This window comes from Notothenia rossii, assembly GCF_949606895.1.
Source record: "Notothenia rossii genome assembly, chromosome: 5".
Lineage (NCBI taxonomy): Eukaryota > Metazoa > Chordata > Actinopteri > Perciformes > Nototheniidae > Notothenia > Notothenia rossii.
The window spans coordinates 22,424,462-22,450,667 of NC_136903.1; the positions used below are offsets into that span (position 1 = coordinate 22,424,462).

General features: G+C 40.6%; 1 protein-coding gene and 1 long non-coding RNA gene across 3 annotated transcripts in view; both read left to right on the top strand.

Annotated features, from left to right (window-relative positions):
• The first annotated feature begins 9,339 nt into the window (after positions 1 to 9,339).
• The window catches only part of ldlrad3 (low density lipoprotein receptor class A domain containing 3), a 79,211-nt gene continuing 62,344 nt past the window's right edge, over positions 9,340 to 26,206 (top strand). For both annotated transcript variants that reach the window (XM_079682810.1, XM_079682811.1), the window contains exon 1: positions 9,340 to 9,696. In XM_079682810.1, coding sequence (XP_079538936.1) covers positions 9,642 to 9,696 — 55 coding nt within the window. In that variant the 5' untranslated portion in view covers positions 9,340 to 9,641. The remainder of the gene's footprint in view (positions 9,697 to 26,206) is intronic.
• LOC307038393 lies at positions 11,552 to 16,669 on the top strand. Its single transcript, XR_013807985.1, has 2 exons — positions 11,552 to 15,119; positions 15,311 to 16,669. It is a non-coding gene; the product is annotated as an uncharacterized lncRNA (long non-coding RNA).

Consider the following 26,206-nt stretch of genomic DNA (forward strand, 5'->3'; position numbering starts at 1 on the left):
GCTGTGTGAATGACTGACTGAAGTAATGAGTGGAGAGTCAATAAAACGTCCTTCTCTCCCTTGGATTTGACATCAAGGCTGTCGAATAGTCTAAAAACTTTTTTGTTTTTGTTTTACAGTCAACATTATTTTCAACAAATAGCAAGTTATCTCAGTGATAAACATAAAATGTACAATTAAAGTAAAAATTCCTGTTAAAAAAAGAATAACACCCCCTAAGAAGGATGTTTTTTGTAATGGTGCCTTGCCATTTAAGCACCATTATTCCATAACTGAAATAACCTGCTATCAGATGTATAATGTGCAATTGAACAGTGATAGTGGATGTTGTTGACGATGTTGCTGCATCACTTTAAAGGCTTCTGAGAATTTGTGGGACAGTGTTCCCTATACTAAAGGAGATAAGAAAGGAAGCCATGGAGCACCTTTCCTTAGTATTTAGAGAATAACAATAGCTTATTTCATGGCTGTTACTTAACACTTCAGGGTCATTTCACTCTTTCTGAGCCAAACAGATTATTTGAGCGGAGCTCTACTTTCTGTCTTCTGCGGTCGCTTTGACATATGTGTTATCGGAATCCAAATGCTCATTTAACCCAGTGCCCACCTCACCACACTTCAGGCCACAACTTGGTGAAGGTCTTTAACCATGATATATGGGTAGCCATTAGGATGATGATTTTCAAAATGGTCTGATTAAACCAGCATCCAGTGATGTTAATTGTTCTCGCAATGAAAGGTCAGGCTCAGCATGTGTCTGAGCAAAGGCGCCACCAGCGTGGTATTTAATGAGACTTTCTCGATTAAATTATCCACAGGGAAACAAAGACTGAGGCCGGCGCTTTCAGCTCCCAACTGAAATTTATAGAACATGCTGGGTTCTAAAAGCACTTTAGCAATAGAAAGCTGTTTGTCGGACCATCAAATGTTATGGAGAATGGATCCCTCTACACCTCCTTAAACAAAAAAACACAGCCACAAACACTTTAAGCACATAAATAATAGTTTGAAGTGTGTGTAGTTAAGCTGTTGCACACAGACATGCTCCGACACTCCCCCTCCTCGCTACATGCTGGATTTGGCCTTTCCCTGCCGACAAGCTGAGGTACCCCCCTCTCTTTTGAAGATTAGAAATGATCAAAGCTATGCTCATTCCACGCTCACATTTCCTCCCTCCAAACAGCAGGTGGGAAAACCCCATTGGCCCACACACACATGCAAACATACACACACAAACACACACACACACACACACACACACACACACACACACACACACACACACACACACACACACACACACACACACACACACACACGCGCGCGCGCGCACACACACACACACACACACACACACACACACACACACACACACACACACACACACACACACACACACACACACACACACACACACACACACACACACACACACACACACACACACACACACACACACACACACACACACACACACACATACACACACCTCTGTACCAGCCAGCAGGGTGGCTTCAGGCATGCTCGAGAGGGCAGGGAGATACAAGACCAAATCCTGCTTAGAAACGTTCTATTACCCACACATCCATTCTCATGACATTTCAATGTTTGGCACAGGACTCATTTACAGGTGAATCACGTTGCTTCACGACATTTCCACTCCGCTTTGTATTGAATAGCTTCCTTCATGTCGTTGAGCCATAGACATGTTTTGATTCTGAAAAATGTTACCGTCACACTTCAAAAGATTTCATTTATATCACTTATGTTTCACGTTTCCGCTGCTGTTGGTGAAATTTCGTATTATTGCCGCCCTCTTTTTGTCTGTGTGTGTGTGTGTGTGTGTGTGTGTGTGTGTGTGTGTGTGTGTGTGTGTGTGTGTGTGTGTGTGTGTGTGTGTGTGTGTGTGTGTGTGTGTGTGTGTGTGTGTGTGTGTGTGTGTGTGTGTGTGTGGCAAACTGGTAACCCCCTAGGTCACAGCCCCACAGCTGCTGAGCTGAGACTTTAACGAATGTTTCGCCCAAGGCGAGTCAACGTAACAAAGCCATTTATTAGTGTATGTGTGTATGTATGTATTTGTGTGGTTGTGTGTGTCTATGGGTTGGTTATCTTGTGTGTGTTTCAGTATGTTCCTGCCAATAAATGAATCAGAGCAGTGTAGGGAATAGGGGAGTTGATATTTCAATATGAACATGCCGCAATTGCCACATGGTGCTTTGGGGTTGGGGCCCAGCGGCAGTGGGCATCGAGCTGGTGATTCTTCCCACTGTGATCAAAGGCGAGGTTCTCAGCAAGCTCCCGAACACCCACTCGCCTTTCCCCTTATTTCCCCTTCCCTCCTGTCTCCTCTCTGCAATAATCAGAGCCCAGAGAAACCAGGCGTGAGTTTTAACCCTGTGGTGGTGTCGCTTATAAGTCTAGCACATCCTTCTGGTCAAGGCCAAACAACTCCTTTACCGTCACTCTCCATGCTCTAGCTGCACCTTTACAACTTCTTTCAGCCCAGAAACCCTGGTGGTGCTGCTGCCTCGTGCCTCCCCTGTGCTTCCTCTCTATAATGTTCTTAAACTCCACACATGATCCAATCTATCACGCCCTTGACTAAACCTCTCTTAACACCCATAACTTCCAGTGTAGTTAAGATATTTCATGCTCCCCTTCCTCCTTTTCACACATCCATCTATATGTATGCACTTGCCTGCTGAATCTTATATACGAACCAATTCCTTTTTCCCTCTTTGCTCACCTTTGTTCTGCTTCTTCTGTCCGCTGTTCCTTCGATTCTAATTCGCACTTCAATAGCTCAAACATGTCACTCATTCTCCAGCGCGATGCATATTTTTTCATTTTGCGGACATACAGCACTGCTGTAACATTCTCAAGGTTACTCTCAGTGTTGTCCTACAACAAATCTAGGTCCTTTTATCTAACACAAATATAATCAGGAGCTCCAAGCAAGCCTGATGAGAAATACAGAATATGAGGCCAAGGCATGGGAGGGAGCCTGAGAATGAGTGGCCCACTTTGGCCCACAAAAAAACACCTGCGACAGTTGGTGGTCCGCTAAACGATGGTAGCCTGCGGGTGTGAGCAGTGGGCCAAGCCAAAACGATTTCTATAAAACAGGCCAAGCCTGTTGGGAGCAATGGTGTCTCTTATCATCCTGGCTTCATGCCATCACTTGACCTTATGGCCCTGATGCTCTCTCCTTTCCTTCTGTTTCCTTCTTTCTCTGTCTCTGTCTCTGTGATATTTCCATGACGTCTTTTCTTCAATATTTTATTAGATTGTGTCTGTTAAGTTGGTCACCTGTGCCCAGACTTATGAACAATGGGGAATGTATCTAAATGTAAAAGGTTCAGTTCTTTAATTCTGTCAAATCAATAGCACATTAATGGCGCCTTGGAAAGTAAGTTATTGACTTGAGGGTGAACAACTTTGTGGTAGAGGTCACATGCAATATCTGGCATAGGCATACAAAGAAACACAGAACAGAGGTGGCCATTATGCTACAAAGAAGCAATAATGTTTTAAAAAGGATGATTTGCATGGATGAAATAAAGGAAAATAAATGTTCTAATTCCTTAGACAACCCTTTTTGTAATGCTTACTTATACACTCATATAAGTGACACAATAGTTCATTTGTCATTGCTTTCCAAAATGGGTTCAGAAAAAAAAGCTGTAAGGAAAACATTGATTGTCTGTGGTCTTCAAAACAACGTGACCATTAGAAAAGAGCGTTCCCGTTCACTGATTGCTACCTCTATGGTAAGCAATTGTTTTGTGCTGTCAAAGGTAGAGACACGGATGCCCAACAAATCAAATTGCTTAGGGTTTTTGTGGAGCTACAACGCCATGCTACTTGCTAAGTGTTTGCAGTGTTTTACCGCTGGTCCCCTTTACCAGTACACCACTTTACTTGATGAATTAACATGAAATTCCGTGCAGACATTCATGGTCCCTGTGTGATGAATCCTAAATCATCTGTTTTTCAGTGGCAAGGTGCCACCTTGAGGTTATAACTGGGTTCACTGTGAAATGCCTCGACAAATGCTGAACGGTTAAATACGTAGTAGGTTGCTTTGCGAGATACAGCATATCCAGGTTCCTCGATGACTTGGTTCTCCCCTAACTTTTCATCTAGCGCCTCCAGCAGGTCAAAGTTTTAATATATCTAGTCAAAAATCACTAGCAAGTTGACAGTTTTGGTTTAGAGTGAAATGTCTCAATATCTGGGTTGCTATTACAGTAGGTGTTGTGCAGACGTCTATTGTCCCAACTTGAATATATTGTTGTTGATCTTCTGACTTTTCATTTAATGCCATCATCAGGTCAGAAATTCAACTTGTCGAATATTATGGTTTATGACGTAGTACCTGCAAAACCAATGCATTGCCATCAGCCTCTGCTACTCTGTATGATGTTTGTATGTTGCCCGCAGTGATTCTGTTCTCTCTAATTAACCATTGTTTTAAACTCAAAACCAATTGTTTCCTCATTAAGAGTTACAAAGACTATCAAAGCAACACTTTAGTTTATATTTAGTCCATAGAGAAAGACACAACATGAGGATTTAGGTCTTGATGAGTGCTCACAGTAAACAAACGTCTACTAATTACTGTGTAAGTGTGAGAAAATTACCCATTCCTCAGCTGAACTTGACCTTGTTTGAAGCAGTTATTAAAGGTTTCCACTGTGTGTTGTATGAATACCAGTTCTGATAATGAACTAATGTTGTCTTGAGTGCCGGTTCACCACAGAGAGTTAGCCTCTTCCAACTTCATGCCTGGGCTACTCTTTAGCAGTCAAAAACAAGTGAAATGGCTGTGATGTTTTCCATATATGTTTTACTGCTAAATGTAAATCATTTAATCTATAGCAATTTCTATCCTTTTAGTTTAATGAGCATCCATTAAAACCTTTACTGTGTGTTTCAATCAAATGTCCTATATAGCAAATAGCCCAGAGATTGATCTTATTCTTTGATAGTCACATGCCCATGTTTTTCCACTTCAATAATGTTATGCTAATGCTATATTTGTCGTACTTATTATCACCCTTGTGTTTTGCAATTTGCTGGGTAACCCATTTCAATCTGTACATCAGTTTGTCAAGCTTAATTAAGAAAGTAATTGTTGATGCTCCAGGCGTTTCTCTCTCAAATTGTTATTGGCCCCTGCCTGTGAAATCCCAAATCAATATCTGTGTCTCATTTGATTCTCAGCCTGGGCCTTATAGATTGACAGCAGTGCACACACACCCACATGCACGCACTCTCAGACACACTCATACACACACACTCACACACACACACACACACACACACACACACACACACACACACACACACACACACACACACACACACACACACACACACACACACACACACACACACACACACACACACACACACACACACACACACACACACACACACACACACACACACACACACACACACACACACACACAATCTACCCTTATCTCACTGACTCAATTGTTGATGCCATCTGATATCCCTGCAGCACCAGACCCTGCTAACTAATGGCATTGGAAAAAGGCATTCGTCAAATAGTTGAATGATTATTCAATTAATGCATTAGGAGAAGCATGAAGGAGACTCGTTGTGAGCATAACTCTGCAACACTGTAAACATATGAGTGTTAGTGCATGCTTTTTTATATAATTGGTCGTAGTACCCAGTTTGAATATACTAAAAGTCAAGTTTATTAAGCTTTTTCCCTAACATTTACTGGAACCATCAGCACATGGTTCCTCCTTCCTGTTTTCCCCTTCTTTATTGCTTTCTGATTCACACACTCACTCACAAAGATGTCCTTCACATTGATACGCAGGTTAATAAATATAAGATGAATGTCAAGAGACCCACACCAGAGAGTGAGCCCATCCTTTAGGGGCCTTGGCATTTTGCAGCTACCTCGATGGCACTCTGACATGACAAGGACTTTTCATACTGAAGCTGTCATGACTTGCATTATCGCTCTCTCAGCCTCAAATGAGAGATCCAATCTCTTGCCAACTGTGGATTCAGCTCAGTAATATCCTACAGCTTGCTCTTTAACATAAAAATCTATTTAAATTCATTTCTCCTCTCTTATGCTATCTCTTTCTATGACAATATCTCCCCTGATTCTATTTGCTTTATTCTCACTTCTTCTTCATCTCTCGCTTTACTCATCCATCTCCTGATACTCTTTCTTGCCGCTGGCCACCTTACTCATTCTGCTTCCCTGCTGCGCTGTAAGTGTTGTTTTCTCTCTCAACACCCACCCGAACGCACACTCACATAAACTTCCTTTGTGTCTCTCCTGATACACATTGCCTTACTTCCTGCTACATCTCTGACGGAATCTTTCTCCCTCTCAATGCAACCATTCACCCACAGGCAAAGTCATCCCAGGCTGCTACGCACCCCCTCCTCCCCTCTTCGGCAATCTGATCATTTCCCTACCTCAGAGTCATTTTCCAAACGTGGTCACTAATTGGGTTTCTCCTGCGATTAAGTCAATAACAACCTTCATATTAGGCTTTAATGTCCCCTAATGAGTCCATTTGTTGGCCGGCAGCTAATTAGGTCTGAGCTGTTTATAGATAGCCTAAACTAATTGATGGGCATTACTGAAACACTGTGTGTCAATCAGTAATACAGTTGAGCCAGTTTCTGCTTCTAGCTTGCAGGCCAGAGCGCCCCAAAAACAGATTATCTCGTTCTGGTTCATGGACCAGGCTGTATAATTTGTGAAACAGCTCGGCATTAACATTAATGATAACTCCAGGGGAGCAAAATGAAATCCATTTAACATTGACTGAAAAATCTTTCCCCTCCACAACAAGCATTTAGTTGTATTAGTGTTGATTGTATTCAGGAATGCGTCGAGGAGTCTTGTGCTTTGGTTAGCTCATTCAAATATTAATATATGCCAACTGTAGATGTTAACACAGTGCACAAGCACAACCATTGAATATCAGGGCTCATCATATCAGATTGATATACATAAGGTCCTATAGGCAACAATAGGGGAATATGAGGACACCAGGCCGTTACAGAAGCTATCAAGCTGAAATCTTAAACAAAGTTTGAACCGATCCGATTGACATGCCAGGACCCCATCCTGGAGTTTGAGTCTGCACAAGGCTTTGGTTTGATAAGGCAGTGTGTGGATGAATATAAAGTGAGCTGGAGGAGTCTGATATTGGGACTCATTCCAATCATATGCCTCCAGGTTAGCATGCTATCAAAAGGAGGGGTTTGTTTGAAGTGAGGTTGTTGGTCTGCACACAGCTGCGGCTCTATGATAAAGACGAGAGAGGTTTGAGGTGAAGCCTCCTATCCCTCCATCCCTCTCTCTGTCTCTCTAATTCAATTCAACTCAAATTGCCATGAAAATACCAATATAAAGCCTTCTTTTCTGCCTTGTAGCTCTGCAGTGTGTGTGCAGGCTGTGTATTGACAGTTCTCTATCTTGATTTTTAAATATTATATATCCCATTGTGTGGACGTTACTAGAGCTCGAGTTTTGAATAGGTACAGCAGACATACAATTTGAGACGAGAAGTGTCTTTCTTTGCCAACACCAGGACATCTTTCCTGCTTTGATTTCTACAATTTCAATTTTTTCTTTCATCAAGGCAAACAATCTCAAAATATAAAAATACTCCAAATACTTTTCCCCTGTGCCATCTGTTGACTTAATATCTAGTTTTATACAGTTTCAAAAATACTTTTGATCCCTGCTGAAAACTTGTCAGCAATACCGGCCTGGTTTCTGATGTTGTTTGTTGTGCCACATCCTGGTGAACCATAACTGTTTCTGTAATATGTAAATATGTATCCAGGCGGGGGATTGAAAGGAGATAAAGCTATTTAAAATTAAAATTACAGTGCTGCTTTGCCCCATCCTGTTTTCACTAAGAACATACAACTTTGTGATTACATACAGTAAACAGAAGGGAGGGCAGTTTTAATTATTTCGAATAGTGTTTAAAAAAGTGTACATGATGTATATCCAATCATGTTGGTGTTGGTGCCAAAAACAGTTAGCAACAGTTTGGAACAACCCTATTTCTTATTTTATGTCTTTTTCCATTTTCAGCATTTTTCCAGCATTTTCAGAGGACATTTTTTCAATACAGTTGACTGTTGGCCAAGTCAAGCGTTCTATGTTGTAGGATAAATATTGTCTCAAAACTGCTGGATGAGCTTGGATATTTGTAATGCTTTTTAGATAATTTCAGAGATAAAGTGATCTGGATGTGCATGGAAAATGGCTTTGAATGGTTGAAGCTAAAACAATTTAAAAAAAAAGAAATAACAATAACATGGACTACCCCTGATGTAACATTCCAACAGTTTAAAGTCCAATAGCTGGATCATTAATAAAATGGTTGCTTATTTGTCTTTGAAGGAAACGAAAGGTAAACACTCCAGATTGAATGTGACTATCAAGGATCACCATAAATTACCAAGGAGGTTGAACTGATTCCTCCTTTGGACTTGTATTGATTTATCATTAATGTGTATGTCCTCATTTATGTGTGTGCTCAATACAACAACAAACAATGTAATAATGAGATGAAATAATCACTCTTATTTTATATTAAGCCTTATTACAGATACATACAAATTACAAATAACATACAAATCACATACAATTACAAATTACATACAAATTACAGATAAGGTGCAATAGACTGTGTAAAATGTACGCTCACATAGCCTAAGTAAAAATTAAGTTTGCACAATATCGCTTAAGCAAAGTGTTTGTGTTATACTTCGTAGAGACCCGATACGGACATCATTATAAAAGGCCTATGAATCACAGAGGGGTAAGGTTTTCATAATAAACCATAATGAAGTTCACACATAATCTCATATTATAGGCTAAATGTTAATTCAGTTATCTGTCTGTTGGTTATCTTTCCTTGTTAGATTGTTACCTCTTGCAGAGTTTTATGGTATTTCTTCGGGAAAGTAGTTTGTAAATGGTCTTCTTCCAGGCCTTCAAGCCTATCTGTTTCATATTAGGCTAGAGAAAACTAAACTTTGACGCTCACTTATTAGCTGGAGGTTCTGTCCCTAAAATGTCCCCAATTCCACTAATGTTTCGCCTGTGTCTGTATCGTCTGTGGTGAATATCCGTAGGTGAAATAACATTTTGGCTAACTTCGCTTCGGAGTAACGGTGCAGTCAAACATGGTTTTGCCAGAGGGGACCCTAGAGGTTCCTAGCCCGCATATTGGGAACCGCTGCCCCGAAGTGGACCGACCTCTGCTCTGCGCCTCTCTGCCTCCGACTCCGCCTCCCTCAGCACCAACACACGAGCGACTGACTCCCCAGCCCGCCTGTCGCGCCACCCCGAAGCCCCTCCAGCTAAAGCCTGTAGACCTTCCCACTCCAAAAACCGGACTCCATACTTTTGTCCCAACGCGAACCCACTACTCTCACGCCAAATGTACCGTTGTTTTGTCGGATGGGGAAAACGAGTCCAACTTATTAGTGAGCTACAATAGGCACTAGTGGAGCTGTGTCGGATAAGTTTTGTTTCTTTGCCCACAGTTTTCGGCCCCGCGGTGGGGCAGGACAACAAGGGCAGGCCGGGGGGAAACGGAGACCGTATGATGTGGATCTGGTACCTTCTGCTGGGGTCGGGGTCAGGCTCAAGAACTGTTGGTAAGTGTTTAGAAGCACACGGAAACTAATGTTGTTGTCACAACGCCGTCACGCTTACTGGTGGGTTACACGAAGGGGGGCAATGTAAAATCTTTTGAAGTGTTCTCTGAAACTGTTACACGCTTCGGTTCGGATGTTTTCTTTATTTCTACGAGTAAAAGCATATAAAACGTATTGAAGCAACTTATATGAGCAAAACGTAGCCGACCTTCATTTATATCGACTGAACGGGTTTTGTCTGGGAATTGGGAGTTGCAGCAGCCGTGTGAGCAGTTTTAAAGTTTTTCCGTGCATGACGAATGGGAGCATGTCCCCTTCACTTCTGAGTGAGAATAGTTTTGCTACTGACACCCTCCATGACTATATCCTTGTACTGTATGTTTTACTGAGATGGGGTTATAGTCTCCTCTGGGTTAGGTTATGACCGAGGGGTTGTTGACAGGACAGTGTTGACAAGTCAATCTGTCCAGCCCCGCCATGGCAGCTGGTGCCCGGTGGAGGACACTTAATACAAAGGACTTCCAGTCTGCACTTTTTAACCATACAGCTTTAGTTTGGATCTGGTATTCCAATCAGTCACATATCCTCTGGATATTTCAGTGTGCTGAAAAGCTAACTATCCATTTCATTGATGAGCTGCAGTGAATAATTAATTGAATGAGAAACACGTGTGATAATCAGTGATTTCGAGGTAACAGCCTCGAAGTAGGCCTATGTGTAATTATGATAATGAAGTAAGAAACTATTTGTATTGTAATAGAGAAAATGCTGTCCTTTCCTCTTAAAATACTACTTTCAAATAGCCTATTTGTAGATAAGGCTCAACATGTGTGAAGTAGGTTACAACTGCTAATTGTAGCATATTGATACCAATTTTAGATGTATGCCTGATGAACACATACAGCCCAATAGTTTATTTACACATAAAGAGCTGCTTATCAATTAGATAATATGCCTTCGATGTGTGTTCAATTTGTATTGTCTCACATGAGGACTTTTATGGAGAGAAGTCAAAGCATTTAGTGATGACACTTTCCTTTCAAAATGGTTAACTTATGTCACATATTGAGTACTTCTTAATGAGCTCCATTATTACTGCAGGTGCATTGGATTGGTATATAGCTGAAACAGTTCTTGGATGCTCCTGGTACTATATAGAGGTTTTGACATGTCACTGTTGGGAAGGCACAGGTTTAAGCAATGCGAATATTGATGGCTGAACTTTCTTTAGCCTACCTAGTTTGGTTTTATGGTCCTGACATTGTGCATGCTTGAAGCTCCCTGTCACACTTCCATGGCTTACTGAGACACTCAAATAGACAGAACCATTGTGAATGTTATTAGTAACACCTGTGCTGTTTCTGCTGTGACAAGTTATGCTTGGAAAAAAGCCTATTGTTGCAATTTTAGTTTTAGGATATGCCTGAAAATGCCTGTGCACTATGTAAACAAATCCAAAACTGTTGAATTGTTTTCATTTTTTCATCATAATTGTAACACTTATTATTGAACACAAGTAGCACACATCTGGTAAGTGTGTTCTGCCTTCCACATGGCAAGCATGTGCATGTGAAAATGTTTTTTTGTCAGTGCAAGTGAAGTGTAAATATCATTATATTAGGTGTGGAACCAAGCTTTTGAGTTGACTGCCAAAACCTACCTTCCTTTGCTCTATTGGAGCATGTACACGTGATTGATGCCAGAAATGTTCTCCTATACTATTATTTCCGTTTGTTTTCTTCAATTACATTGGCAGTTATCTTCACCATGCAATAACTATGTTAGTAAATGGTCCACAAATGCTAAAATGTCATGTTAAAAAGTCACAGCACAGTTAACATTGGTTTGCATGCTGTGAACAATGGACAGTTTGCAGTCCACAATTTGTGTTATTATTATTAAACCTGTCAATGAAAGTAAGCCTTGCAGATCAGACAAATAAGGTCTACTACTGTATGACTAGAGCTTTGATACTGATACCAATATTTCGTTTTTTTCCCCTTGCTTCTACTTCACATCCTTAACGAGGCGTATAGTATACAGGATCATACATCAGCTGGCCGAAGCAAATTGTAAGACTAAAAAGACAGTAAAATGTTGCACTACATTTTGTAAACTTGCCAAAAATATCTGGGTAAGATGGACACCTTTAAAAAGACTAACGTTTTTCACAGCATGGGCACTCTTAGTTTCCCTTTTTTAAAACTTCATCTGTATTATTAGATTTATAATTGTTTAGTTTTTGTACATGTCTCAAAACAAATGATAGGTGCTCAAAACCTGTGTTCCAGTGTAAGTACAGCATCTGTCCTATGAGATCAAACCCAGTGAAGGCCACTCTTTATACTCCCATTCAGAAGATGACTTAGACTTTGATTTGAACTGGACTGGACTTCTAGCCTTGCACTCACTCTAAGCTGCAAGTGATAAATCAGTGCTAATATGCAACATGATATTCATACACTACCCACTGACAATAGAATGTTGCAATGCAGTAACCAACAGGGCACGTTTATGGTATTGTGGTGTGCAGCCTGAAAGGATATTTAAGCTGTTCATCTTGTCTGTTTGGCCAAGTACCAGCGGAAATATTTATGTAAATGAATTCAGGTACAATGTTGGAAAGATGAATTAGCTTTGCATCGGTTATTTTTCCCTGCACTCTGGGATGATTATTGCTTGTTAAAGGTCATCATTGTGATATATATGGAAACTTTCCTAATGTTTGATTACATTACAATACCAGGCTCTTTGGTTCGATTTTCCTTTAATTCAGCGGTGTTTTTTTTTTTACAGCTATGTGTTTGGTTTTCAAATATTGCTATGGATAGATTTTTTTCACAAAAATATTTTCTTTATCAAACACTTGCTTCCTGCAATCCCAGTTCATAAGCTTTAATATCTGTGATCATTACATTTTATTTATAGAAGCCTAAGTACCAACACAATGCAATACTGTATACCCTTGTTTTCATGTGTTTAAGATTTAATTTTACATTTGTATTAACATCCTCTCATTACTAGATTTTTGTGTCCATTTAAATTGAATACGTAATCTCACAGAGCTCTGAAAGTCCATGTCTTACTTCCATGAGGAATTTAAGAAGAAACCTTCATGCCTCACATGTTGCTGTTATGCTCACTAAGTACAAGTATTCAGGGGTTGTTCACAAGAGCGCCTTGCCCAGCCCAACTGTACTGTACTATACTACCTACAAAAAAACAATAACAAATGCAATATCTGAGAGTCTAAGAGACCATGTGCACACTTGCTCATCTCTTTAACGCCTCAGTTGGACAACTGATAGTCACACTAAATTGTATCCTCAATCAACATAAAAGTCGCTCTATTACCTGCTCTCTGTGACCATTACCAGTCCACACACAGGCCAGGTGATCGGATATTTGTATTCATGACCAAAGACCGAGTATTCAGGTCATTTCTCCCAAAGAACAGGGAGATTGTCTCCTGGTTATGATGCTTTGTATTTCTGCAATGTGGCTTCCCAGAGACAGGCCAGTTGGCCCAAAAAGCCCTGTGTCTGTGCCTATCTTTGCGTGTCTTTGGAACACGAAACAGAGAGAGAAAGAGTTGTGTTTCCGCGCCGGCTGACGAGGTTGATATGCTTCCAGCAATAGTCACACAGAGAAGGCCAGGGATTGATGAGGGCCAGTGTGGCTTTAGTTCCCATAGTTGTTAAACAAAGCCACATGACTGGAGTCACGTTTCAGTCTAAGATAACAGTGGAGCTTTAACACTAGAACCGCCAACGGGTACATTTTACCCGCAGCTGTTTCTTGATTGTATGTAACTTTTTTTCAATAAAATATTCAAGTCTCCCAGTCCGTGACTTTTCCTGAAAGTGTGTTATGTAGCACCCTCTGTTGTTAAAAATGGTCAATATTTACCTTATCGAAAATGCAGTGATTTTCGCGCTATTGATCTCGCGCAAAAACATAAACATGACGTGTTGCTATAGCAACACCTGTTTACTGCGGTTCCTTATAGAGAAGCGCAGTGACGCGTCGTAAAACCCGGAAGTAAGTTAGCATTTTTAGCACTTCCGGTTCCTTCCTCAAAAAGCAATGCATTTTTTCCATAGGGTTTTGGAAAATAGCTCGAAATAAGGTCTGTGGTTGACACAAATTTAAGAGGTAATTGACGTTTTGTTCTACGACATTAAATACATCAGCAGTGACCCCACTGGGGATTTTTGAAGAGTTTATGTGTCTGAAAAACGATGGTTGTTAGCGAATGGCTGAATAGGACTACAGAAATTGTCGAGGTCGTTGTACGTCATTACGCCGAACACGTAAACACTCCCGCTAAGTTTGTTTTCCCCTGTGTTCTGCTTGAAAGCAAGTACCTGCCTATCTTTAGTATCTGTATATCTATATCTGACCATTAGAATCTGTATTTTTGAAATTGTCGTTTTTAACACCGTAGTTTTACAAATTATAGAATAATTAATTACCAGTGTTTTCCAATTTTACTCGGCAGTTCGTTTCGTTGGCTAACGTTAGCTAAAGCTAGCGCTACTAGTTAGCTAAGCAATGGTTTATTGCTTTGCTCCGGGTTGCAGCCACAGGTCTTCGCATGAAACGTGCTTGTTCTATCGTTTCCCGGCCAATGTTTTCCAAAGGAGAGTCTGGATTCGTGCCATGAGGTAAGCTGACGTTACATTTTTGTCCATGTCACGGTGAAATGTAAATAATGGGTAGTGACTGTATCGCCGTTATAGAGATGGCGCTGCTGAAAAGACCGCAACATAAGTAAAGATAATTAATACATCCTATTAAAACCTGTGTGGCTTATATGATAAGTCTAATTAGTACAAGCAGCATAACGTTTCACCATGTAACTAAAGATTGTAGTCAGGGAAATCAGTTTGACATATTGAACTAATAACAAATCACCTCAGGCTGGCAGAGAACTCTCTGCTCCATAGCTTCTCTTGGACGTAAAATCACATGTACATTTTACATTTATATTCAATTTAATATTCCATCCCTCACATACTTTTGTATATATAATAACTTATATTTTGTTTTTCTTGTTATGCTGCTGCAACACAAACATTTCCCAAATTGGGATCAATACAGTAATATCTTATCTTAATTAATTAAGAAATATAACTATTATAATTAGTGTAGCAGCTGACACCTATTTTCAATATGGATTAATCTAACATTTATTTCTTTAGTTCAATTTTCATCTATAAAAATGTCAAAATAGTGAAAATGTTCACGAGACTTATCAAAGTGCAAGGTTATATCTTTAGATGTTTTGTTTTAGCCTATGTACTGTATGTCTTAATGCTCTTATATGTGACGGTGTGACTTCCATGAAACTATATTTTATATCTTCCCAACAGACGAGCTGACAGGAAACCTAACACTCTAACAACCACAACATTGCAAAGGCGAGTAAATGTAAATTAAAAACAATTCACAATTGTTGTATTTCTTCTTCCTTGCAGTGAGGTGAAACTGACCTTGCACTTGGTGCCAGTAAGGATGTTCCTCACGCAGGCTGAATGTTTCTCCTTCCTTACTGACAAAGAAGCCCTTGATTTGCAATGCTTCACTAATTGTTATTTCCCTGGCTCCGTAGGGACACTTTACCTCCAGCACAGCGGAAGACCCTACCAGACCATCTGGAGATGCCCCCAACAATCCTGATAGGGAGAGCCACAAATCTGACTCATGGACCTGCATCTGGGTTGCAGTGGTGAATGCCCTGACGCCCTCACATTCATTCATAGTCCCCCACTGTACAGACAAAACACCATCAAGGGCCTGTTGTTGCCCAAGCACCCTGGCAATAAAGGAAGCAGTCACACGCTTTGACCTCAGGACAGCTCCAAAGTTGCTGGCAGTCAACCTTCCTTTCCTGAACAAATGCCAGTTTGGGTTGGTTCGCTGACCAGTGGTAGCCACCTAAATTGCCCTCTGTTGCTCTTCAGACAATGCCATGCTTGCCACAATTGCCTCAGGTCCCTGATGCCCAACAGATTTGATAATTTCAGGAACAGTAAGTGTTTCCAAGCTGTAGTGTTCCTCTTCTGGCTCGGGGGAGAGAAGCCAAGAAATTCCTGAGAACCTGCCCCCGAGTCTGTCCCTCAGCCAGTCACGATCTTCGGAGGTGGGCTCTCTTGTCAGCGGGTTAAATTAGTTATTGGTTTCAACAGTCACATTAAAACAGTTACTAAATCAGCTTACTATCACCTAAAGTACATATCTAGGATTAAAAGACTAATGTCACAGCAGGATTTGGAAAAACGTGTCCGTGCTTTTATCTTCAGTAGACTGGACTACTGCAATGATGTCTTCACAGGTCTCACTAAAAGATATATTAGAAAGCTGCAGCTGATTCAGAACACAGCTGCTCGAGTCCTCACTAACACTAAGAAAGTGGATCACATCGCTCCAGTTCTGAAGTCTTTACACTGGCTTCCTGTGTGTCAAAGAATAGATTTCAAAATACTGCTGCTGTTTATAAAGCACTGAATGGTTTAGGACCAAAATGCATTTCTGACCTCCTGCTAAATGATGAACCATCCAGATCTCTCAGGTCTTCAGGGACTGGTCAGCTTTCTGTCCCCAGAGTCAGAACTAAACATGGTAAAGCAGCGTACAGTTATTATGCTCCAAATATCTGGAACAAACTCCCAGAAACCTGCAGGTCCGCTGCAACTCTTACTACTTTTAAATCCAGGCTGAAGACTTTTCTTTTTGTCGCTGCTCTTAATTGAACTATTCATATCTTAGACTGCACTGTAACTTTTATCCATGTATTTTTTCTTTTAATGTTTCTTTTATTAGCTTTTCTTTTTAATGACTGATTTTAAATACCATTTTCTTAATGTCTTTCATTTTTTGTAAAGCACTTTGAATTGCCTTGTGTTGAAAAGTGCTATATAAATAAACTTGCCTTGCCTTGCCTAATAAAGATTTCATGTGACACATACAATTGATTTGTTGATGGGAATTAGTGTGAATAAATTAACTCGGTCTTAAAAGGTTAACGGTACTCTTGCTATCACTACTCACCGACACTATAAACCTTGTCCCTCATGCTATCCCTGACAACACCGGTAAGCACACCTTCATCTAGGCTGCACTGTAACGTGTCCTGACTTGTAGTGGTTCTCTCCTCTATCTACACTCTTCTTGTCATCTTTGTAAAACGATATCAGACTGGTAATTGACACAGCCATGACTTCTAGTTAAATTCAGTGTGGCTAAAATGAAAAGCTTTGTTAAAATATGCAAGAACGCGAAAGTCAAATTCAGTCTTTATTGTAAAAAATTCTACATGTGTTATACATCCAGAAATATCAAAATATCGTTTCCCACAGTGTGACATGTATACATAAAACAAAAAGGGCCTAGATAAACGTGGTATACATTAAACAAAACGGGCCTAGATAACCGGGGTATACAGTTTAAAATGTTAATATATTTAAAGTGTTCAAAGTGCAGTTTCAGTGCAAGTCAGTTGAAACGATCTTAAGTTGGCGTGACGTTGAAGTCGTGCGACCCTGCTGCTGTACTGGCTTGTAGTTCGTTTATAGCATAACGTTAGCATTTCGCTTTTGGCGACTAGATTTATGATTCAAAAATTATAAAAGTAGGGTTGACATGTGGAGATTATCCGGCTGAACAAAACGTGATCCCTCTCTTAAATGTGTGTCAACCACAGACCTTATTTCGAGCTATTTTCCAAAATCCTATGGAGACTTTGCATTGGTTTTTCGCGAAGGAACCGGAAGAAGTTTACTTCCGGGTTTTACGACGCGTCACTGCGGTTCTCTATAGAGAGAGAGATATATAGATCAATCAATCAATCAATGTTTATGTATATTTAAGCAATAGCTCACGACAGGCCGTGGTATATGCTCATTATATCACAGCTAAAGGCCCAGATACACCGGCCAGTCACCTGAGAAGTCGCCGACGCTGACACGACTGTTGCGTCGCCGGACTCTCCTGCGTATTTGCCGACTTCGCGCACTGGAACACACCCCAAATCCGAGCCGAGCACGTATGAACTGCGCATGCATGAGTGGCAATAACTCTCCTTACCAGCAGGCGGCGGTAGTGTGTATTCGTCATTCAAAACAGGCAACAACCGGAAAACAGAGAAGAAGAACAGACTCCGTGATATAAACAAACAACAAATAGCGTTTTTCTTTCCATTTTCACTCTCGTCCATTGAAAACATGAACGAACAGGAGCAGGACGAACGGGAGGTACTGGAGCTAGCAGCCCTTGGACTCACGCTTGTGTTAAATCATTTGTTTACCTCCCTCACTTCCGTTAACGCTTCTCATGCACTGATTCGCTAGCTGAACAGCCAATCAGTGTTATCCCTTTGTCCGACTTCCCGTGGTGTTCTCGACGCAGATTCAACATGTTGAATCGGCAAGAAAAGGCGTCAGGTCGGCAGAAAAGACCCGACGGTGCAGCGCACACCACTCCGAATAGGGCGTGCCCACGCTCATGTTCGGCCTGAATCCCATTTACTGCCGATTTCGGGCCAGTGTATCTGGGCCTTAAGGGGCGTGGTTCGGCCCGACGCGAAGCGGAGGGTCGACAACCCCCTTAGCTGTGATATAATGAGCATATATCACGGCCTGAAGTGAGCTATTGCTTTTATAAAACGGTTACCAAGTGTGGTAATATGAAAGAAAAATACCCACTCTAATTTAAATAGTTTTTATTAGTAAATAATGATGTTCAAAATAAAATAGTCCCTCCGTTGCCTTCTGCACAAAACATAGTGCAAGGTGGTTGCTATGCAAGAACACTAACAGCTAGCGAACATATTAGACAGAGAGCGTTGATCCATTATTTGGCTGTTTATTTACATTAATGTGTATGTTGCTGTTTATTGTGCATCCACTGAAAAACTGTCCAGCTTCAGTAGCATGGCTTACGTGGTCACTTGTATAGGTTGAGGTTGTTCTAGGCTGTTGCTTGGCGTGGCGAGAATATTGCTCCACTTTGTCCGGTCCCCGAGATTCGGCTTCCAGTAGCTCTGGAGAGAGCTTTCGCATCTGTGGCCACTAAAGGTCATAATTTCTCTGCTTTGTTTCAAGACCCGCATCAGAAAGCTTTTGAATGGTGGTACTTTTCCAGTTGGTCTACCTGCTCTTCACGTAGCTCTGCATGTCGTAGTTTAGGTGCTTTTTTTTCTGGAGATAGGCACTGCTCAATCCACTCCTCCATACTATAGTAAGACCCCCCCTGAGGTCGAAGTTCATCTTAAATGTTTCCATCTTATGCGTTGTAAGTTTGTTTCGTAACATAAGACATTTAAATATATTTATAAAACTGACAAGTCAAATCAAGCAGTCTGATTGGTCGATAGCGTTTTTGCGGACCTCTTTGATTACAGATTTGAAAACATCGTTGCTTGCTTTAAAAGTAGCACAATTCATTATGTCAAACCTTCGAAAGTATCTAGATATCCCTGCCCTAATGCCAAAGGAACTGCACACTGAATATGTTTTGCCGTTTGATGTCTATGTCTGGACCGCTGCATAAAAAGGAGGGTTTCTGTCCCGTTACTTCTCCGCTGCTTTTCTTGTTCCAGTATGAAAAGCAAATTGCTTTTCAGCCCAACGGTATAATGTTTTTCTCAGACGCGGAGGGATACTGACTTTTTGTGAAAAGTAACTTACAATTCTACCCGTGGTATACGCTCAGTATATCAAGGCTAAGAACCAATCCGATTGCTTGATTTGACTTGTCCGTTTTATAAAGCCCAATATCACAAATGTTACATTTGTCTCAGTGGACTTCACAGTTACAGAATATCAGTATGACAATACGACACCCTCTGTCCTTAAACCCTCACATCGTACAAGGAAAAACCTCCAGAGAAACCCCACAGTTTAAAGGGAAAAATGGGAGAAACCTTAGGGAGAGCATCAGAGGAGGGATCCCTCTCCCACGACGGACAGACGTGCAATAGATGCCGTGTGTAAATTGAAAAGATAATTACATTTGCAACATAGGTAGTCCAAATGTTTGGAAATGCATGTGTGTATAATAGGAAGATGAATCCACAAGGATATCCATCCAGGACTTATGATCCAGGACCACAGCAACAATATAGATATAGATAGATCGATAGATAGTTATAGAGATAGAGACACTTTGCACATAACTCACGGTATCAATCCTTTTATATTACTGCACAAAATGTTATACTACTGCACAAACTAGATATCATATGAAAGCTGAGAGTCCACAGATTATATTGGTATATGTTTCATCACTGTGCGAAAAAAAACCTCACTCACTCTTAACCCTGTGTTCTAGTATGTTAATTAAAAGAACGTTGTACCTTGTAAATCAATGCATTCTAACAGCGGGTACATTTTACCCGTTGGCGGTTTTAGGTATACAGCGACCCCTGGCGGTTCTAGTGTTGACTACTACTGACACATATTGTGTGGATTCTGTTTCATTATTGATAAGGCAAATGTAACAACACACCAGTAAAGCATCTTGTACAATGTAGGATCTTTCACCATTAGGTGTGAGTCATAATGTACTTTTGTCTATACGGATTGAAGGTTTCGGTGTCCATTCTCTTTGAGCATTCCCACTCTTTAAGTCATGTGGCTAAATGTTTCATGAACCCTGGGATATTATAGATCCAGGTAGACAGAGAGAAACAGAGCGGTGTAAAATGTACTGGAAAAAGTTAGACAGCCAATTACACATTGACTTTTGGATTGATCTTTACTAATTCGCCTGGCATACAGTGATGCAGAAGGTTTGTTGATCCCTGATGGTTGCCTACTATTGATCCACCACGTCCTTGGTTGCAAAGATCAAACTTGAGATTTGAAAAAATCTGCTTATTTCCTGAAGATTCTACTTTTTAGTTCACTTGGCATTAGGTTTTTGCATTTTGTGCCCTTTTAGAATTCATGACACATTTGCTTTTCACCAAATATAGTGTTCAGTCAGCACTTTCCTCAGTACATTGTCTACTATCTGTAGTTATTCCCAGTGGAGGTAACCAGGAGGACAGTTTGCACTGGACATTGATTTTACTGTCTACAGTTCCAGTCCAAGGGTAACTTGAGATGTGCTGAGATTTTTGTTTTCAAGTTAAGCAAAGAAGCAGATACTTTATTCTGGTGCATTTTTAGATTGCTGCTGTCTGTCAGTGCCTTGGTAGTGTGCAGGAGGCCTGACATGACACAGATAACACCAAGTCTCTTTCTGTTTCTTGAATTTGTATGAAGGTTTTGGCGTCAGGCATGGGCTTAGACATTTTTATAGCCGTCTTTGTGTAATTGACCCATCTTCTTTCCCATCATTTTTTTTTCTTTGCTTCCTCTGGTTTCAAGCGTGCTATCATGGAAATGCATGCCCAGTTGCTCCGGGCAACACATACAATTTGTGATGGGGAGCTGTTTTGAGTAAAATATTTTGATGCTCTGTCCGAATGATTTTCCACATTTGCTTCTCAAAAACAGCTCTTCAGGGTAACGTCTAGATCATTTCAGGGTTGCAGTGAATGCGAGAGTAAGGCTATATGAGAGAGATGCCAAAGAGGACAGGAGATGTACCTATTAATGTCAAGTCTTACAGCGGACTGTCCAATATAAATAATGTAAACTCTGTTTTAGTTTTCCTGGAGAAGGGATGTAACTTTAAAAAAACATTATTTGTTTGAGCCTTTGGCCCTAAGATCAATTCAAACAGCTTCTCTCTCCTCAACTTGGATAAGATAGTTTTACAGTTTAGAATAAACAACACCCTGTACATGACAAAATAGTGGAGCTGCAGTATTCCATTCTCTCTAAAGCAGCAAACCATTCACCAGAAGCAGCAAGGAATAATGGGGCAGAAGCAAAAGTTAATTTCAATTAACCATGACTGAAAGGATGGAAAAATGTAATGACGTTACCAATCACATCTGACAGTATTTGTGTATTTAATGTCAATTAAGTAATTTTACTGATGAAATAAGATGGTTTCAGATGCAGGGTGTATGTCACTTGCAATACTTCAGCAACCACAGAACCAAGCAGTAGACTGCGTGACTCATCTGCACAGAAGGGAAGGTTTGGGACCTGCCAAGGGTCCCCTTTTTATAATATTACATTGTAATTGTACAATATGTAACACAGACATCTTGTGTCAATTTTATTAAATCTCAATAACAAACTTCAGGTACTTTCAAATAGTTGTAAATACTGAACGGGAGTTTAAGATGAGTCCCAGATCATGAGATGTGTCCTGAGAAAGACAGTTCACCGTTGAAGAATATCCGACTAGTCCGGAGATGTGCAGAGGATTTCCTGCCACTAATACTTTTATTCAATAACTATGCACACAGAACATGTTATTGTTGTAGCCTATAGGCAGCTATAAACTGAGATGATGCTTAAAAAATATGAAGGTTATTAAACAACTTCTTGTTTACCAAGTCGTTGCATTTTATAGTTTTAAGAAAACCTATAACCTAAATCAGAAATCTATAAGAAGACTTATCAGTCTGAAATGAAAGCAGTCATGGTGTCAGGCTGGTCAGTCTATAATTGTAACCTTGAAGCTGTTGATATGTTTTGTTGAATTCAGTCTGAGCATGCAATCTTTGGAGAAATCAAACTTTAAATTGAGATGCAGCTATGGAGTTATAAATTGTTTTCTTTAAAGCTTACGCAGCACATTTGCTCATTTATGTCCCGGCCGGTCACCTTGGATTCCCCACTTCTATCTTCAACACGGTGCTCCTTCTGAGAGCAGAACGACCCACTGCATGTGTCCCCTGTGTTGCTTTGCCTGCTGTCAGAGAGGGAGCGGGCCCTGGCAGGCTGACAGCTGGCCCCACCACTGTCCCCCGTGATCAGTGCTGTTCTGTGTCTCACAGCCACCGTGGCAGCCAGTGTGCACACTGACGGGCTATTTTGGACTTAAATTCCAGCATTCCACTGTCAAACCAAACAAACAGCACCTTAAAGGTCAACAACAATGCAGAGAAAAATGCAGAAAGCATTAGGGGCTACTGATCCTCGCTGAGGCGCTAAATAGGCTATGGGCCTGGAAAAAGTATGAAAAGTCTCAGAGAACAATCACTTTGTCAATCCAGGCAACATTAAGGATCTCTTATTGATTGATTCTTTATATATATGCCACAAAAGAGAAATGAATTGGAAAGTAAAATAGATTAGTAATATTTGGTGCCTGTTAAAAAGGAGATGCTGCCTAAAAATGTGCCTTTGTGTTTGATGCATTTTATACATTGTTGTGTTCTTTTTAGTGTGTTTATCTTCCTTACTTTCCAATGCTTTATCCTGGGCGTAGGGAGACTATACATATCAGCTGCCAAATGCCTGCGGTTATGATTATGAGGTACGGAAGCTTTGTGTGGATACACCTTTAACCTCATGCATAATTGTTATGTAATTGTGATACAGCTCTGGCAGTTTCGAGTCCATGCGAGTGGCCGAACTCCATCCACCGGTTTTGGATGCTGTAATTAGATGCAATTTTCCAAACATCTAATCATGAGTAAATTGGTTATTTTGACTCAACACAGTTGTCTTGATTGCAATCACAAAGACTTGTTTTTCCTGTTTCTATCCTTCATGTTTCAAGTGTGATAACTAATGAATTCACTGTCCTCTGTGACACATATTGTAATTGTTCTAATATCATTGCTGCAAATGAATTCATCTGCAAGATTAGATTAATCTTTGGGATTACAGAGACCTTTTCCTAGGAATATGTGTCTCCTTCTAAATCACAACACAGTGATTTAGAATTGCTTAATAGGTCAGGAGTAAACTCTAAATCCAAGACTTATGCAACAAAAAATGCTGGCTCATGAAACAAGCCATTTGCCGAATTGAAACTTACAATTATAATTATGGTGCCGTAGAGTGTGACATTTCAGTGATATGCAGACTGCACTACATTTTCTTTTGCCCCCTCTGAACCAAAGGGTCTAAGCTGTATGTCTTATTGATCGTAATCTGATTATTTTCCACATTTAAGTGTGAAGATTGCTTGCAATAGTTGAGCCAGGAAGATTTTTGCATGCGGCAATGTGTCTAGTTTGAGAAACCTTTTTCCGAGAGCAAAAGTGTTTGGCCAAGCATGACGGAGTGATGATATGAAACAGATAAACCCTCAGTTTCTCCAATATCCATTCCTGTCCATGGGAAAAGTGCAATGGATTAATGTGACCCGCCCTTCTCTTGGACCAGATTGACATTTATTTGGCAGAGCCAATGGAATTATTTTCACCTATTATTGCGTGCCCACTCCAGTCACACGGAAACACTCCAGATTTAGCAACCTCTCAGGTGAAATTCCAATCTAGTGATGTGAAGGCTATTACGCACTTGAGGCTACTCCTCCTGGCGAGTGCATAAATGAACAAATAAGATCAATCTCAATTCGGCGGACTTGAAATAATTGCCTATTTGTCACAATTAATTTCAGAGCTTCGACTCAAGACCCCTTGATATTGATATTGAATTTCCCATTATTACATACCTGAGAACCTGCTTATTAAATGGAGCTGAATCCAAAGAATTAGTCTCTGTGTTAAATGGATGGTAAAAGGGTCAAGGCAAGCAGGGATACTTTGAAGTCTGCTTGAAGGAGGTGAGGCGGTGCACAGTTAGCAAGTTAATGTGTGAAAGGACACATGACTTTACCTCTGTGTTGTCAAAAACATGACTTAATCCCTTGAGCTGTCAGCCCCTTGCTTAAAGTGCACTCTCTTTGATTCCCCATGCGTATTCTCTCTTCTCTAGTGTGTGTGTGTGTGTGTGTGTGTGTGTGTGTGTGTGTGTGTGTGTGTGTGTGTGTGTGTGTGTGTGTGTGTGTGTGTGTGTGTGTGTGTGTGTGTGTGTGTGTGTGTGTGTGTGTGTGTGTGTGTGTGTGTGTGTGTGTGTGTGTGTGTGTGTGTGTGTGTGTGTGTGTGTGTGTGTGTGTGTGTGTGTGTGTGTGTGTGTGTGTGTGTGTGTTGCTGTGTGAATGCACAATATATACAAAGGGTAATCCTCTCTTGGAAAGGGACCAGGGGAGGCGAGGCGCTCATCTTCACAGGAACTAATCACCTGATCCCGCCTGCTGTTTACAGAGGCAGTCTCGCCAGCCAAAATCAAATGCAAAACCCATGTTAATTGCCTTAATGCCGCTTCCCTGTCAACCATGGCTTGGCAGAGGCCCTAGGTTGCTGAATGAATTCTTTACACTTGTTCAATGAATACCAGGACAGAATAGGGCTCCTGCTCCTCAGGAATAGAAAGCAGAAACCCAATCTTTCACTGTATATTTTTTAGGGAAAGCAGAATAGAGTGGAGGGCAGATAAAAGAAGAGCAGGGTTTGTTTTGGAATGGCGGAGAGGGCAGGAAGTTCAGGCCTGGCTTAGGTCATTATTGGGCTACAGCCATTAGTCTTGTCAGGGTCTACTGTGTCCAAGATGGTAATTGAGTCCATCTCTGTGCAGCCTTCTCTAATGCAGGCCTTAGATTTGACTAATTTCTTCAATGCCCAGGACGATATGTCAGCCCGGCCGTCCTGCGCCTAATGACTCCGGATACTAAATGAAGGATTGGTGGGTTTCCCAGTCTGATGGAGCTTTGTATTAATGCACTTCAAAAGTTAGTCCACTCTGGAGACTTGTCTAATGACATTCCAAGGCTTTTGATGTCTTGACAGTGTGCTGCGACGCGGTTCAAAAGTGAAGGGAATTGTACGGTATATATTTGTAATTAGGCAAGAATATTTAATTAACTCCTGCCTTATTCCATGAAAGATAGTATAATGTAACATGTAATATATTTTAATGAAATAAAAAAAGAATCAAGGTCAACTAGTCTTCTCCTTTGTATAAATGTAAGAGATAGTGTCCTTATACAGTTTTGCAGCTAGAAAACAACATACTGTAAACCTACAAAAGCTAAAACTATTATAGGGGTTATAATTGCTTATTTGAAATACAAAAGAATAACAATTTACTAAACAAAGCTATTATCTTAATACATCTTGCAAAAATGGTAATGTCCATATATAGACAATGTATGTGGACAGTCAATGTCCATAATTCAGTACAAAAATAAAACAGGTGTTGTGATTTTTCAATTCATCTAAATTTCACAAGTGACAATTCAAAGCTGATAAATGTGCTCAAAAAAAAATCAAAAAACCTTAAAATGCTTCTGCAATAACTGCTTGCTATTTGAGATCCCATGACCTGCTTGCAATGTCAACGCCGGCTCCAATAAATTCTAAAATGTGTGCAAAAAATATCGAAGCTGGTTAACATCACATTTCACCCTCATGTGATTCTCATCTCCACCGTGTCCGCCAAGGGTCAGGATCTCATCTGTCCTGAAGGAGCAGCACAGCGACTGATTATGATGGATTATCAGAGATTCCTCCTTGACTGACCTCAGTGTAGAAAAACTCATAACTATTACACAAAAGTACACACTTAGGAGTGGAAAGAAGCACTATTCA